This window comes from Nycticebus coucang, chromosome 5 (assembly GCF_027406575.1).
Source record: "Nycticebus coucang isolate mNycCou1 chromosome 5, mNycCou1.pri, whole genome shotgun sequence".
Lineage (NCBI taxonomy): Eukaryota > Metazoa > Chordata > Mammalia > Primates > Lorisidae > Nycticebus > Nycticebus coucang.
Genome location: NC_069784.1, coordinates 55,883,466 through 55,900,201, shown reverse-complemented (window position 1 = coordinate 55,900,201; position 16,736 = coordinate 55,883,466). Strand labels below are relative to the sequence as shown.

At 42.3% G+C, this 16,736-nt stretch overlaps 1 protein-coding gene across 1 annotated transcript in view; it reads left to right on the top strand.

The window, feature by feature from the left end:
• THEM4 (thioesterase superfamily member 4) overlaps window positions 1-16,736 on the top strand; it is a 79,816-nt gene that overhangs the window by 48,763 nt on the left and 14,317 nt on the right. Inside the window, exons 4-6 of the mRNA XM_053590580.1 lie at window positions 6,206-6,365; window positions 7,612-7,722; window positions 14,511-14,635. Of these exons, the coding sequence (XP_053446555.1) occupies window positions 6,206-6,365; window positions 7,612-7,722; window positions 14,511-14,635 (396 nt within the window). The remainder of the gene's footprint in view (window positions 1-6,205; window positions 6,366-7,611; window positions 7,723-14,510; window positions 14,636-16,736) is intronic.

Here is a 16,736-nt window from a genome sequence, read left to right as displayed (position 1 = left end):
CACCCCACCACTTCATCACAGCTGCTCTTGTCAAGGGCACCAGTGACCTTCACATTGCTAAATCCAATATGCTCTATCATCTTTTGGCACAGCTGGTAACTCCGTTCACCTTGAACTTTGCTTCCAAAACCCTTCAGTCTGCTACTTTGCTGGCCCCTCCTTTGTACTTTCTTAGGCTGGTTCCTCCTCATCCTCGGACTCTTAATGTCAGGGTGCCCCAGTCCTTAGCACTCCTTCCTTTGTACTCCTTGGTAATTCATTTAGCCTTATGGCTTTAGAGGCCATCCAAAAGCTGAGAGCTTCCTAATTTAATGGTTGAAATTTAATGCCTGGGTCCAGATTCTGGGTCCACTATTTAAAGCCATGCAGCTTTGGCACAGCAGTACTTGACCTTTCTGTGCTTCAGCTTCCTCATGGTGGATACTTTAGTATTTGCTGAAGAAATGGATGAAATGAAAATAAAACTAATCAAGAAAAAATGGTAAAGAGAGGAATAGGGAGAGATTTTTTAACAATACAAAATTACAGGTAGATAGGAGGAATTAAGTTTTGTGCCACTGTAGGATGCAATTAATGATATAAACTTTAAAAGAGATAGGAGGATAATGAACGTTCCTAACAAAAAGAAATGATAAATGTTTGAGAGGATAGATGTACTAATTACATTGATATGATCACTATGCATTATTTGCATCTAAATATCACTGTGTATCCTATGAATATGTACTATTATTGTCAACTAAAAAGTTAAAAAACAAGTAAAGTTATGTCAATTTAAACTTAAGAAAAAAGGTAGAGTTTTTAAATTTCTTGGCAGAATCTCCAAAATACCTAGAAGAATTGTCCTATTTTATAAATAAAGAGTAATCTGTATTGCTAATTTCATTCCAGCTATTACCACTCACACAATTAATTGAATGACCTTTAACCCAGTGCAATCTGTCTTCTACCTGAACAGCCCTACATAGAAAGGTCTTCACTGAAGCTGCTAGTGACCTACATGCCAAATTTGTGGGACACTGTTAGCCCTGTGCAGGGCCTCCCTGGTGGCCTCTTCCTCCTTGGCAATTTTTACTCTCCTGGCTTTCATAAACTTCTCTCACCAATCTTCCCTCCTTCTTCTGCCAGGTCATAAATACCAGTGTTTTCCAGGGTTCCATTCCTACATGGCTCTGCTCATTCCCTCATCCAACCCTACCTGCTCTTGACCCTCTCAGAATTAAGAGGAGTCTGAGATCCTCTTTGCTACCCACACTTGCTCTCAAAACATCACTTCAGAAAAAAATCATTTTAGCATAAAGACATTTGCACTCAAATGTTTATCACAGCTCAATTCACAATTGCAAAGATGTGGAAACAACGCATGTACCCCTCAACCCATGAATGTATCAATAAACTGTGGTATACCATGGAATACTATTCAGCCAGAAAAAGATGGGGACTTTGCATCTTTTGTATATACCTGGGTGAATTTGGAAAACATTATCCTAAGTAAAGTATCTCAAGAATGGAAAAGCAAGCACTTGTGTACTCATTACTAATTTTAAAATAGTAGATTAACAACTACAGCCCCACACCAGAGAAAAACACAGTTAACTTCAAGACAGGGGTGGAGGTGGGGGCTTAGGAAGCTCCTGACTCTCAGGTATAGTGTTGCGTATGTGGCACACCTCCCAGGTGCGGGACTCAACTACAACTTACACTTTGCACTTTACCTTACAAATGTAAATAATGTAACCTAATCATATGTACCCTCATACTAACAACAAAACAAAGAAAACGCTTCCCCCTCATCTTAGCAAACATCTAACTTTGTCTCCTTCCTCCCCTCCTTGCTGTCCTCTGCCCAGCTCTCACTGAGGGTGAGTATTTCAGCAGCCATGGGACCGTCTCCCCTTTGCTCCACCCATCCTTCTTGGCAATTCCAGCACCTGCAGTTTGTTTGCTTTCTCACACCTCCAGACTTTTCTTTACACAGCTGCACACTCCCATGAGCACCTGATTCTTCCCGTTGTCCGAAAGTACACAGTCCTTCAACACACACATTCAGACATCTGCTTTTTCACCACAGCCTCTTTTCTTCCAGTTCTTTGATCTCATTAAGACCTTCAGTTCTGTACTTTCTCTTTGTCTTAAGCCCTCTTATATTCTTTTTTAAGACAGAGTCTCACTTTGTCACCCCCCATAGAGTGCTGTGGTGTCACAGCTCACAGCAACCTCAAACTCTTGGGCTCAAGCAATCCTCTTGCCTCAGCCTCTCAAGTAGCTGGGACTGCAGGAGTCCACCATAACGCCCAGCTATTTTTAGAGATGGGATCTCACTCTCTAGCTCAGGCTGGTCTTGAACTCATGAGCTCAGGCAATCTGCCCGCCTCGGCCTCCTAGAATGCTAGGATTACAGGCGTGAGCCACTACACCCAGCCTCCCAAGCTCTCTTCCATCTGAACTTCTCCAGCCCACTTGCCTAGCAGAACCCCAGCCCTCAGTGAATCTAACCATCTGCCATCTCCTCTTTGCACAGGCCCTCCCATAGCTAGGCATTGCTAGAGAAAATCACCCCACCTAGCAGATAAGTTTTTTTTGTTTTTTGTTTTTTGGGTTTTTTTTTGAGACAGAGTCTTACTCTGTCAACCTGGGTAGACTGCAGTGGCATCAAAGCTCACAGCAACCTCAAACTCTTGGGACTCAAGCAATCCTTTTGCTTCAGCCTCCTAAGAAACCAGACTATAGGCACCTGCCAAAATGCCCGGCTAGTTTTCTATTTTTTTATGCATATCAATAATCTGAGAATCTTAGCTGGGCCTTGTGGCGGGCACCTGTGGTCCTAGCTACTTTTGAGAGGCTGAGGCAAAAGAATCGCCTAAGCCCAAGAGCTGGAGGTTGCTGTGAGCTATGCCACAGCACTCTACCAAGGGTGACAAAGTGAGACTCTGTCTCTAAATAAATAAATAAATAAATAATCTGAGAATGTTACTAAAATTCATGTTCTGCTTCAGTACAGCAGGGCAGGGATAGAAAGTCTGTATTTCTAACAAACTCATCTCACCATCCTTATTTTTCTCACTTTCATGAGATAACCTCAAAGCTTGGTGATCTAGACCAGAAATTTTGAATTCCTATTCTAAGTAAAAAATTAGAAGAACTTGGTGCTTACGTCATCCTGAAGTCTTGGAATGTCAGTCATGGAGGAGATCTTAGAGGTCATTTAGGGTTACCTCTTCATTTGTAAATAAAATTTGGAACAAAAGAGCAAGTTTTAGGCCACAGCTAAGCCAAGAATTTAATTTTCCCAACTCCCAGGCAAAGATTCTTTCCACTATACCATAATACTGATCGCCAAATTTATGTTATAGTGTCTGCCCTTCCACGTCATTAGCGTCCTCAGTGACTGCTGGAGCACGTATAGCACATGCGCATCTGTGCCAGTTGCTGGGCAGAGCCTGAAAGGTAGAGGGCCCTCTCACCCCCCCCCCCACCGCGGCCAGCAGGGAGCCCTCTCCCCTCCTCCTCTTCACACCTCCCAGGTCTTCTCATCTCCTCTTTTTTTTTTTTGAGACAGAGCCTCAAGCTGTCACAGCTCACAGCAACCTTCAACTCCTGGGCTCAAGTGATTCTCCACCTCCAAAGTAGCTGGGACTACAGGCGCCCGCCACAACGCCCAGCTATTTTTTGGTTGCAGCCTGTCATTGTTGTTTGGCGGGCCCCAAGCTAGATTGGAACCCGCCAACTTAGGTATATGTGGCTGGCGCCTTAGCTACTTGAGCCACAGGCGCCAAACTTCATCTCCTCTTTTTAATTTATTTATTTTTAAGTCATAAACACATAGATCATGTATATATTGGGTACAATGTGCTGATTTTATGTATAATTTTGAATGCCTTCATCAAACTGGCTAATAAAGCCTTCACCTCATTTACTTAATTATTGCGTTAAGACATTTGTACTTGGGAGGCACCTGTGGCTCAGTGAGTAGGCCCTGACCCCATATACTGAGGGTGGCAGATTCAAACCCAGCCCCAAACTGCAACAAAAAATAGCTGGGCAGTGTGGCAGTCACCTGTGGTCCCAGCTACTCAGGAGGCTGAGGCAAGAGAATCACCTAAGCCCAGGATTTGGAGGTTGCTGTGAGCTGTGATGCCATGGCACTCTACCGAGGGTGATAAAGTGAGACTGTGTCGCTACAAAAAAAAAAAGACATTTATACTCTATACTTAATAGATTTGACATGTACCCTGGCAATATGAAGCATAGGAATGGTCCCACCATTTACCCTCCTTCCATCGAATCTCCCCCTTCCCATCCTCCTCCCCTTCCCTCTTTCATCTTGGGCTATAGTTGTGATTTACCTTTCTTATGAAAGTGTGAGTGATTATAAATTGGTTTTGTAATAGTACTGAGTATATTAGATACTTTTTCTTCCATTCTTAAGATACTTTACTAAGAAGAGTATGTTCCAGCTCCATCCATGTAAACATAAAAGAGGTAAAGTCTCCATCTATGCAAACATAAAAGAGGTAAAGTCTCCCTCTTTTTTAAGGCTACATAATATTCCATGGTATACCACAATTTATTAATCCATGCATGGGTCGATGGACACTTGGGCTCCTTCCATGACTTAGCAATTATGATTTGAACTGCAATTAACATTCTGGTGCAAGCCCCCTGGATGCACAGAGTCTTCTCACTCCTCTTCTTCAGATCTCCTCGGTCTTCTCGTCTCCTCTTTTTTCCAAGTTTGTAAATGCAAATTCAGTAGAAATAAAAGAAACTTAGATAATTTTGTATGTAGCAAATCATGAGGAGCTGTGGAAGAAAACAAAGAGCATGGGAGATTAAATTTTAAAATAAATATGAAAGGACAAATACACCCGTCCTTTGAGCAGTCGCATTCAGTCTTTATTTTGAAATGACCTGCATTTTGACCCAACCTATTTCCCCTACCTTATTCGCAGTTCAAAAAACTGTAACTAAACAAGCACAGTTTCACCTAGGATGTATGTAAAGTATTCTGTTTCTTTTTAAAGTCTAGTTACAACCTATTAATTTGATTTTATTACCCCTAATGGTTCTAACCCCAAATTGGGGAGCTTAGAGTAACAATCACACTGAATGTTAAATTGAACTGGCCTTGTTTCTGATTCAGCATAATAAGCTGAATTCATGCCTTCCAGGAAAACCTTCTCCTTTATGTTACATTATTCATTTTCTTTAAATCCCATTTAAACCACACTTACTCCAAGAAGGATTTCTGTCTGTATCTTACTGTTTTATCCAGTATACTGTTTACATTTGCATACTGTATTTCCTAATTGCCATGTGTGGATAAGTACTGTTTTGATTTTATGTATATTTACTGTCTACCCATTTATTTATTTACTTACTTTTTTTTTTTTTTTAGAGACAGAGTCTCACTTTGTCACCCTCCATAGAGTGCTGTGGCATCACAGCTCACAGCAACCTCCAACTTCTGGGCTTAGGCAATTCTCTTGCCTCACCCTTCCAAGTAACTAGGATTACAGGTGCCCACCACAATGCCTAGCTATTTTTTTGTTATAGTTTGGCTGGGGCCAGGTTCGAACCCTCAGTATATTGGGCCAGTGCCCTACCCACTGATCCATAGGCTCCACCCCTACTTACTTATTTTTGAGACACAGTCTCACTCTGTTGCCCAGACTAGAGTACTGTGGCATCATAGCTCACAGCAACCTCAAACTCCTGGCCTTAAGCAACCCTCTTGTCTCAGCCTCTTGAGTAGCTGGGACTACAGGCACCTGCCATGATGCCTGGCTAATTTTTCTATATTTTAGTAGAGATAAGGCTTGCTCAGTCTGGTCTCAAACTCTTGAGCTGATCTTCCCACCTCAGCTTCCCAGAATACTAGGATTAGAGGCATGAGCCACCATGCCCGACCCTGTCCCCATTGAGACTGTTAATTCCATGAGGGCAAAAATCCCATATTCTTTTTTCTTTGGGATCTGTCCATTCCTTTTAATTTTGCACCCAGCGTGACATACTAATGCAGTCATCCACTGACCTGTGAGTCCAGCAGGTGCAGTGTGAGGCTCCGTCCCAGCCCTGCTCTCACACTGTCCCTTATGTGTGTGAGTCCAGCAGGTGCAAGACTCCGTCCCAACCCTGCTTTCACACTTGTCCCTCAGCTCTCACACTTGTCCCTCATGTGTCCATTCCCCTCACTTTGCTACAGATGGACAGATCACAAAAGAAGGCCACATAAGACAGACCAATGTCTTCACCAGAAGCTTTGAGGATGGCCTGGGCTTTGAATACGTGATGTTTTATAATGATGTGGAGAAAAGGGTGGTTTGCTTGTTTCAAGGAGGCCCTTACCTACAAGGAGCACCTGGGTAAGAATGATAACCTAGAAGTGTGGAGGTAAAAGATTTTTACCTACAGTGCCCTCACATATGCGCAGACTGCAATGAAGGTGTTCAGATGGTGATGTAGATGTATGTTTATTATCACAGAAGGATGTTTATAATGCCTTATTAAAGGACATTTTATCTATGTTGTTAATATCTATTAAATATTTAGTATATAGGGTGGTGCCTGTGGCTCAGTGATTAGGGCACTGGCCCCAAATACTGAAGGTGGCGGGTGGGAACTAGGCCCCAGCCAAACTGCAACAAAAAAAGAGCCTGGTGTTGTGGTGGGCATCGGTAGTCCCAGCTGCTTGGGAGGCTGAGGCAAGAGAATTGCCTAAGCCCAGGAGCTGGATGTTGCTGTGAGCTGTGATGCCACAGCACTCTACTGAGGGTGATAAAGTGAAACTGTCTCAAAATAAATAAATAAATGTGTAATATATTAAATGAGGACATAGCAATAAAGTATAATTTGAAGGAGTGCCACTAATATGTTAACAGTGGCTTATCACTGGCTAGATAGATAGTAGCATTTATGGGCCTTATATTGTTTTTTTTTTTCTTCTACTTATCTGCATTTCCCAAATTTCTAAACAACAAATGTATGTAGTTTTTTTAATAAAAAAAAATACATAAATTTTTACTTTTTTCTTGTTTATAATCTGCTTACTATTAAGTTCTGGTTTTGTTACAAATGCTTAAGAATACACTATTATGCTGTGAACAGGCTGGGCAAGATGTCTCACACCTGTGATCCCAGCACTTTGGGAGGCCAAGGCAGGAGGATCACTTGAGCCCAGCAGTATAAAACCAGCCTGCCTAACCCAGTAAGACCCCATCTCTAAAAAAAAAGGAAATATTAGCCAGGCGTGGTGGCACACAGCTGTAGTCTCAGCTACTTGGGAGGCTAAGGCAAGAGGATCATTTGAGCCTAGGAGTTTAAGGTTGATGAGCTGTGATCATGCCACTGCACTCCAGCCTGGGTGACAGAGCAAGACCCTGTCACTAAAAAGGTAAAATAAAATATGCTATGAACGAAATAAACTTAGAGACAATGGGTATTGTCTGACATTGAATACACTTTTCATGTTCATGAAAAGTCCATGAATGCACTGAGACTGAGTGGACTTTTCATGAGTAAAATGTGTGAAGGTGCTTGGAGAATCTCTCTTGAGAAGCTCTCTGTTTCAGAACTTAGTAAACATTTCTCTTCCGCTCCTGCTGTGACTAGATTCCTCCATGGAGGTGCCATTGCAACCATGATTGATACTACTCTTGGTATGGCTGCTACTAAGGCTGGGGGGATTGTCATGACTGCCAATCTCAACATCAATTTTAAAAGGTAAATTCATTGTCGTTCTCTACTTCTCCTTAGGTATAATAAGTCCAGGTTCCCCAGCTGTAGATCCTGAGACAAAGATTTGTACACAAGTGTTTATTAAGGAAGTGCTCCCAGAGGATAGCAAGGGAATAGAAGGAGAGGGACAGGGAAGGTGAGAAACTCAGGGCGAGTTCTCCAAGTCCTGCAGAGGGTGGCTTTAGCCTGATCACACAAATTTATGCCTTAGGATAGTCTCTACCTCAGGGAAGGGGGTCTTCATATTCTTGTAATGTCATTAAGGTAAGGGCCATCCTGGGCACCATAAATCCTCAGGGACTTCTAAGGCTTTCTGTGTGTCAGCAAAGCAAGCTGTAAGGAAAATAGTCCCCAAAAAGCAAAAGAAGGATCCAAAGGGCTCCGGGTAGAGCACCAACCTCCAGCACTTAATAAAACATACATTAAATAATTTCACATAGAAGTAAAAGGACAACAGATGAGTTTGGTATCCATCAAAAATAAACTTCAGCACAATTCTTCAACCACACAGATTTACCCCTACAGTAAACAAAATAGTGTGAATACTGGGACAGGAATAAAGATAGCAAAAGACAGGATAGAACGTACAAACAGCGAATTCACTCAGTGAGGTTTTGTGGATTGTCACCTCACAGTAGGAGCCATGTAAGTTACAAAACATCTCCATGTGATACCCCTGGAGGTCATGAGGATTATGTGGCTGTTGTCAGGGAGCCGTGCTTTATAGGTTATATGTTTATTTACTGTAAGAAATCTGTAGCCAAGTATGTCCTTCTAAGGGCATGAGGTAGAAAAGGACTCTTCTACCTAGAAAATGTCATTAGTTTATTTCAGGAATCAGGAAATGTTTCTGTAAATATTTTATGCTTTATGGGCTATATGGTCTCTGGCACATCTACTCAACTCAGCCATTACAGCAGAAAAGCAGCATAGCCAACACATAAACAAGCAGGCGTAAATGCCTGCCACGAAACTTTATTTACAAAAACACACAGTTGGCCAGCGGGCTAGAGTTTGCCTGCCCCTGTTCTGTTTACTTGAAGGTCCAGTTGGAAGACATTAGATAAGGTCACTTGTTCCTTTTGTTTTTTGGGTTTTCTTACTTATTTGTTTGTTTTCCCAGGGAGTATTTCCCTGTGCTCCCCACCACACACACACACAGGCACTTGCAGGCCAGTTGTTTAACTTCCTTCCCAGCTGCCAGTAATAGTAACTTCAAAATAAATGACTTGAAAGAATAGAAATCTATCATGTAAAAGAAATCTATAACAGGCATCCTGGGCTGGCATTGCAGCCCTGAGGTTCCCTGAAGTACAGGCTCCTACCAAATCACCTTTTCACAGTGCAGAACAGCAACAAGAGCCATCATATGTCCTAGACAGCAGGATTGAGGATGGGGAGAAGAAGGATGTCATCTTTTTATTAGTTTTATTTTATTATGGTAAGAATACTTAGTAAGAGATAGACCCGCTGAACACAATCCAGTATTGTTAACAACTGGCACAATTTCGTGCAGCAAAGCTCTAGAACTTATTCATCTTACATAATTGAAACTTCACGCCATTAATTAGAAATTTCCTGTTGCCCTCGCTCCCAACCCCAGCCCTCAGTGACCACCATTCTACTCTCTGATTCTGTGAGTTTGACTATTTTTGATACTTCATACCAGTGGAATCATGCATTATTCATCCAACGGCTAACTTATTTCACTTAGCATAATGTCTTCAAGGTTCACCCATGTTGTCTTAGATGTCAGGATTTCTTTCTTTGTTAAGGCTGAATAATATTTCGTTGTAATGTATGCCACATTTTCTTTATCTATTCATCAGCAGACATTAGGTTGTTTCTACATCTTGACTGTGGTGAATAGTGATGCTGTCTACAGTGGGGGCCAATATGTACATATCTCCTCAAAATCCTGATTTCAGTTCTCTGGGGTAAATATGCAGGAGTGGGATTGCTGGATTGTATGGTAGTTGGAACCCTGATACTCTTTTCTATGTCATTTCACATTCTCACCAGCAATGTACAGTTTTTCCACTTTCTCACCAGCACTAAATGTCTTTTGGGTTTTTTGGGTTTTGTTTTATAATAGCTATCTTAACCAGTGTGAGTTAATATTTCTTTGTGGTTTTGATTTACATTTCCTGATAATTAGTGACATTAAGCATCCATTTGTTACCGTTGTCGATTTGTGTATCTTTGGAGAAATGTCTATTGAAGTCTTTAGTCCACTTTTAATTGGGTTGTTAGTCTTTTGCTATTGAGTTGTATGGGTTCCTTACATGTTTTGAATTTTTTTTAGTTTAACCCCCTATCAGATATATGGTTTGCAGGCATTTTCTGTGCAGGTTGTATTGTGCAGGTTGCCTTTTCACTGTGTTGACTGTTTCCTTGCAGAAGCTTTTTAGTTTAATGTAGTCCCACTTACCTATTTTTGCTTTCGTTGCCTGTGCTTTTGATGTCATATCCATGAAATTGGTGCCAAGACCAACATCATGGAACTTTTCCCCTCTGTTTTCTTCCAGGACTTTTATAGTTGTATGTCTTACATTTAAATCTGTAACCCGGCTGGGTGATGTGCCTCATGCCTGTAATCTGGGAGGCCGAGGCGGGTGGATTGCCTGAGCTCATGAGTTCGAGACCAGTCTGAGCAAGAGCAAGACCTATCTCTTAAATAGCCAGGTGTTGTGGTGGGCACCTGTAGTCCCAGCAACTTGAGAGGCAAGAGAATCACTTGAGTCCAAGAGTTTGAGGTTGCTGAGAGCTATGACGCCAGGGCACTCTACCCAGGGTGACAGAGTGAGACCCTGCACCAACTCTATATCCAATAATTAGAGAAAAACATACTTTATTTCCTAGCACACATTTGTGAAAATTAATGATGTGTTGATTTACAAATCAAATCTTGATAAATTTTAAACAATCAGAATCTTAACAGGCCAAGTTCTCTTGGCCTCATTAAATTAGAAGTCAAAAATAAGAGAATTTTTTAAATATCTGTAGTAAATTAGAGGAACACTAGCTACTCTACATTTTACTACCTTAAACCAGTAGACTTTTGTTGTTTGCATGATAGTCACATGTAGTTACCCTGGTCAGTAAGGGACTTAACCCCAAGAAGGGATTCAGAGATCCAGCTCCTTCCCAAGTGTGCCTCCTCCATCCTCCTAAAGATACAGACAATAGTTAATGTCTTTATTTAACTCTACAAGCTTATTCTAATCCTTTTATTATCAATTTTGATGACATTTTTCTGAATTATTTTCATTTCATCTGAATTTTTAGATTTGTTGACATAATATATAATATTCATAGTATTCTCAATTTTTAAAAATCTCAGCTAAATCTAGGCAGTGCCCATAGCTCAGTGGGTTGGGGTCCACATACACCCACATACACCCAACCAGCTGAAACAACAATGACAACTGCAACAACAACAACAAAAAAAATGGCCAGACGTTGTGGCGGGCACCTGTAGTCCCAGCTACTTAGGAGGCTGAGGCAAGAGAATCACTTGAGCCCAGGAGTTGGAGGTTGCTGTGAGCTGTGACACCACACCACACTACCCAGGGGAACAGCTTGAGACTCTGTCTCAAAAAAAAAAAAAAAAAAAAAATATATATATATAAAAATATATATATATATATATATATATTTACTATAGCTAAATCTATAGTTAATATCATCTTTGGCCCAAATAGTTTTTCTTTGTGATCTCTTCTCATCGTTCTTGATCTGTCTTGCCAAAGATTATTAGTCTTTTTCTCAAAGAGCTATCTTTTGACTTTGTTGATGTTTCTGTTGTATATATGTGTGTTTTCTCTTTTATTTTTAAATTTTGCTTTTATCATTATTATCACCTTTCTGCTAATACAAGTCCGATTAAGTTGCCTAGCAAAACTGAACTAAGGAAAATGACCTCAATCTAGTTTTCTGTGCCAACCAAACTAATTTGCATCTAAATATTATTTACATTTAGAAAATTATGTTCTATAAACATAGTTGAGATAGTTGCATTATTTTATATTTCTTGAGATCCTTTGTGTTGACTGTAATTTTCTAGAACTTTCTGTTGTAAGAGACAGAATTCTTACACTACATTAAGCAAAAAAAGGGAACATAACATAATGTTCGTGTGGTTGGGAAGTTAGGTGTAGCTAGGAGTCTGGGCCACGCCTTCTCAGCCTGCTTCATCCTCGGGTAGCCTTTCCTAATGTAGTGACATGATGACCACCAGCCAGGCTTGCATCTTGTCAGCCTGGCACCCTCAGTGAAGAAGAATCCAACACCGAGGGCTGCAGCACAAGTTTGAGGATTGACTGTTAGAGCCTATGCCCACCCCACAACCAGTCACTGTGGGGGAGAAGGGGCATCAGCTGTCAACTCCAGTCAACCTACGTGGCTGAGAATGGGAAGGAAGGTGGTTCCCCAATAAATGAGTATATAAGTGTGTGAAAAAGAGAATGAAATGAGGCATAGGGCCTAGGTAAGCAAAGAGAGTAATGTTACTAGGGAGATGCTGGCCAGGCAAGAGCACCTGCTGTCCACTGAGTCGTAGTCAATGTTGAATCAGCTCAACAAAAGAGCAAAGCTTGGTTATTCCATCGAGAGGTTCAGGAAAGGTACTGGGAGTAGACGTGTCAAGAGACCCCAGGAGGGGAAAGTAGGCAGGGGATGGTTACAGTGGTAACTTCTCTCCACCTGGAGTAGTTTTGTCATCCACTTGGCAGTGTTGTAGGAGCACTGTCATGCTCTACCTTATGTTTCTGCCATCTGCAATTTCACCTTTAAAGAGTTGTCTTTTTCATTATAGTTCTATACATCCAGGATTCCCAGTGGCGACTATAACCACTAGTCACATGTAGCTATTTAAATTTAAATACAAATTAGTCTGGTGCAATGATTCACACCTATAATCCTAGCACTTTGGGAGGCCAAGAGTTCAAGACCAACCTGAGAAAAATAGCAAAACCCTATCTCTATAAAAAATTGAAAAATTAGCTAGGTGTAGTGGACACCTCTAGTCTCAGCTACTCAGGAGGCTTAGGCAGGACGATTGCTTGAGCTGTGGAATTTGAGGTTGCTGTGAGCTATGATGATGCCACAGCACTCTAACCCGGACAGCAGATCAAGACTCTATCTCAAAAATAACCGTTTAAGGCTCGGCGCCTGTGGCTCAACGGCTAAGGCGCCAGCCACATACACCTGAGCTGGAGGGTTCGAATCTAGCCCGGGCCTGCCAAACAACAATGACAGCTGCAGCCAAAAAATAGCCAGGCGTTGTGGCAGGAGCCTGTAGTCCCAGCTACTTGGGAGGCAGAGGCAAGAGAATCACTTGAGCCCAGGAGTTGGAGGTTGCTGTGAGCTGTGACGCTACTGTACTCTACCCAGGGCGACAGCTTGAGGCTCTGTCTCAAAAAAATAATAATAATAAGTTTAAATTAATTAAAATTAAATTTAATGATTTCAGTTTCTCTTTTTTTTTTTTTCCAGTTTTTGGCCAGGGCTGGGCTTGAACCCACCACCTCTGGCATATGGGTCAGGTGCCCTACTCTTTTGAGCCACAGGCGCCACCCTGATTTCAATTCTTATTCATACTGACTACATTTGTTGCTGTTAATGAGCATGAGGCAGTGACACAGAGATTAAGACCTGCAATGAAATGTCTGAGAATAAGGAGACTACAGCTCTCTGGCGTGTAGCAAAGCTTCTTTATTTTACCACAATTTATATAGGTGGTACTGCACGTACACATCATTAATCAATAATCTAATGACTAAAATTGAAAGACCCAGGCCCTAGCCACCTGGTGTCAGGATGTTTACTGCTTAACCGATAACAACACTTTTAACCTTATCTAAAGTTGTTTTTATGCTAAGTAATTAGAAGTAACATACCATAAAAACCAGAGCTCAGGGAGATCAAACAGATACAATGCAGAACTCCGGGAGATCAAACAGATACAAAGTTTGACCTTTAACAGACCATCTGGAGGCAGTCATCCATCTTTAGGGAGTAGTCTGGAAATAGCTGAGACATACAGGTACCTGCCTGCAGGCCTGCCTCCTACGTGACTAGGCCTTTAGACACTTAGGGAGTAAGTGACCAGGGCTTTGTCCATTTTTGGAGTTCTATCTAGGCTTTTCCTTTTCTAACTCTCAAAAGACTTCAAACTTACACTCACAAAATGGAGCCATTTTAAAGGCTTTTTACATTTCAAGTGCTCAGTAGGCACAGGTGGCTACCAGATTGGAGAGCTCCAATATGGAACATTTGTACCATGATAGAAAGTTGCATTGAACAGCAAGGTGATAACTAGTAATTTGTTGTTATTAGTGTCTTCTAGTGACAGTTACTGGAAAGAGAATTGGATGAGAAAGTTTGATGACAGAGAAAATAAGAAAAGTTGCCTAGGACTATCCCATGATCTCATTTCCACTTCCATAAAAGATTTCAGCTCCATCCCAACTTTACTTTGGATGTCCAGATGGGACAATCTCTGCCTCACAGAGCTGGAATCCCTGGCGATCTTTTTGAATCAAGCCTATAAGGGCAGACAAGGACCATAGGCCCAGGAACTGTCCTCTGAGAACAGCCATGCTTTGGGGAAAGGCACAGGAGGCCTGAGCCCTTGAGGAGTGTAGTCAGCCAGGGCAGTCAGTGCCCATTAATGTCGCCTGTCATAAATTTCTGCCCCGTGCCAGGCACTTGACTGTCTTTCAAGCCATCTTACATAACCCTGAAGCTCATTTTTTCCTTTTCCTTTTCAGACCGATCCCTCTTTGTTCTGTTGTTGTAATAAACAGCCAACTTGATAAAGTCGAAGGAAGGAAATTTTTTGTTTCCTGTAATGTTCAAAGTGTTGATGAGAAGACCCTGTACTCAGAAGCAACAAGTAAGAATCTGCTACTGTCCTTCTTGATGGGTCAGGTTGGTTAGGGGTTTTGTTAATTTGCTTTTGATTTTGGGTTTTGAGGGACGTTCGTTTGGTTTGGTTTGGTTTTTTTCTTTGATTTTATAACCCATGCATAGCTAGAAATTCTTGTTTGTTTCATTTTCTTTGAGACAGGGTCTTGCTCTGTGGCCCTGGCTACAGTGAAATCATCATAGCTCACTGCAGCCTCAAATTCCTGGGCTTGAGCTATCTTTTTACCTCAGTCTCCTAAGTAACTGAGATAATAGACACAGGACACTGTTGTGCCCAAGTCGCGGGATCCCCCACATAAATTACCCGGAGACCAAGTCCAATGCAAAAGCAAGAGATTGTTTATTTAGAAGCTTGAGCCTGGGCTCCCTGGTGCTGGTGCAGCAGGAGAGCAGAGAAGCCCCGGTCTTGAAAAGGAGGGAGGTTTTTAAGGGTACAGAAAGGAAAGAAAAGGGAGGGGGTGTGAGGTGAGCCACTGGGGCAGGCTGATAGGGGTATAGGGGACTGAGTAGTATTTGTCCTTGGGTGTCTGGGAGAATGTTGCTATCACTCGGAGCAGACATTGTGCAAGGGCACAGATCATGGGGCAAGGACGGGGGGCGGGGGGAGGGAGCAGTTTGCGTAACGCCTTTGGTATGCAGCTGTAAAATGAAGACTGAGGGACAAGGTGAAGTTAGTTTTAACAAAATGGAGTTAACTTGGTCCTTACAACACCATGCCTAGCTAATTTTTCTTTGGTTGTTATTTTTTTTTTTTTCTTTAGACATTGTCTTGCTCTGTTACCCCAAGCTAGAGTGCTGTGGCATCATCATAGCTCATAACAATCTCAAACTCCTGGGTTCAAGTGATCCTCCTGCCTCCCCCTCCCAGTAGCTGGGACTACAGGTGGCTGCCAGAATACCAGCTAATTTTCCTATTTTTAGTAGAGACAGGGTATTGCTCTTGCTCAGGTTGGTCTCAAACTCCTGAGCTCAAGCAGTCTACCTGCCTCAGCCCCACAGAGTGCTAGAGTTACAAGCATGAGACACTGTGCCCAATCCCAATTTTTCTATTTTTTATAGAGACAGGGTCTTGCTCTTGCTCAGGCTGGTCTCAATCTCCTGGCTGGAAATGATCCTCCTGCTTCAGCCTCCCAGAGTATTAGGATTAGAGGCCTGAGCCATCATGCTTGGCCTCAGAAATGGCCTTTTTTTTTTTGAGACAGTGTCTCACTATGTCTCCAACTCCTGGGCTCCAGCGATTCTCCTGCCTCCTCTCCTTCCAAGTAACTGGAAGTACTGGTGCCCGCCACAATGCCCGGATATTTTTCTGTTGCAGTTGTCATTTGTTGCAGTTTAGCAGGCCTAGGCCAAGTTCCAACCCACCTGCCTCCGTGTATGTGGCCGGTGCCCTACTCACTGAGCCACAGACGCTGAGCTGCCTCAGAAATTCTTAATTCTCTGTCATGCAAAGACCAAGTTAAAGGTATCCTTATACATTGGGCTATTTACCAATTTCTATCAAGATTATGGATTTAGGCTCAGCACCTGTGGCTCAAACGGCTAAGGCCCAGCCACATACATCTGAGCTGGCGTGTTCGAATCCAGCCCAGGCCCACCAAACAACAACGATGGCTGTAACCAAAAAATAGCCAAGTATTGTGGCCAGCACCTGTAGTCCCAGCTACTTGGGAGGCGGAGGTACAAGAATTGCTTGCGCGAGTTGAAGGTTGCTGTGAGCTGTGATGCCATGGCACTCTACCTGGGGCGACAGCTTCAGGTTCTGTGTCTCAAAAAAAAAAAAAAAAAATTACGGATTTATGTGACCTTTTGACCCACTTCCAGGACTTGATCCAGGAGTACAAAAATCACAGTGTATCAGGTTGGATTGCTGTGGGTCCTGGTAGTTGTATTACTCATCCAACATTACTTATAACATAAATACCAATAGGAGAAAGAACTACAGCTCCTCTATAAACTATATTGTGTGGGTAAAAAAAAGTTGCGGTGCCATCAGTAAGGACAGGGTAGGTCTTTGACATGGAGCTATCTCATTGACAGTGGCCCAGCACAGTGTCAGAGCCTGAGTGGGG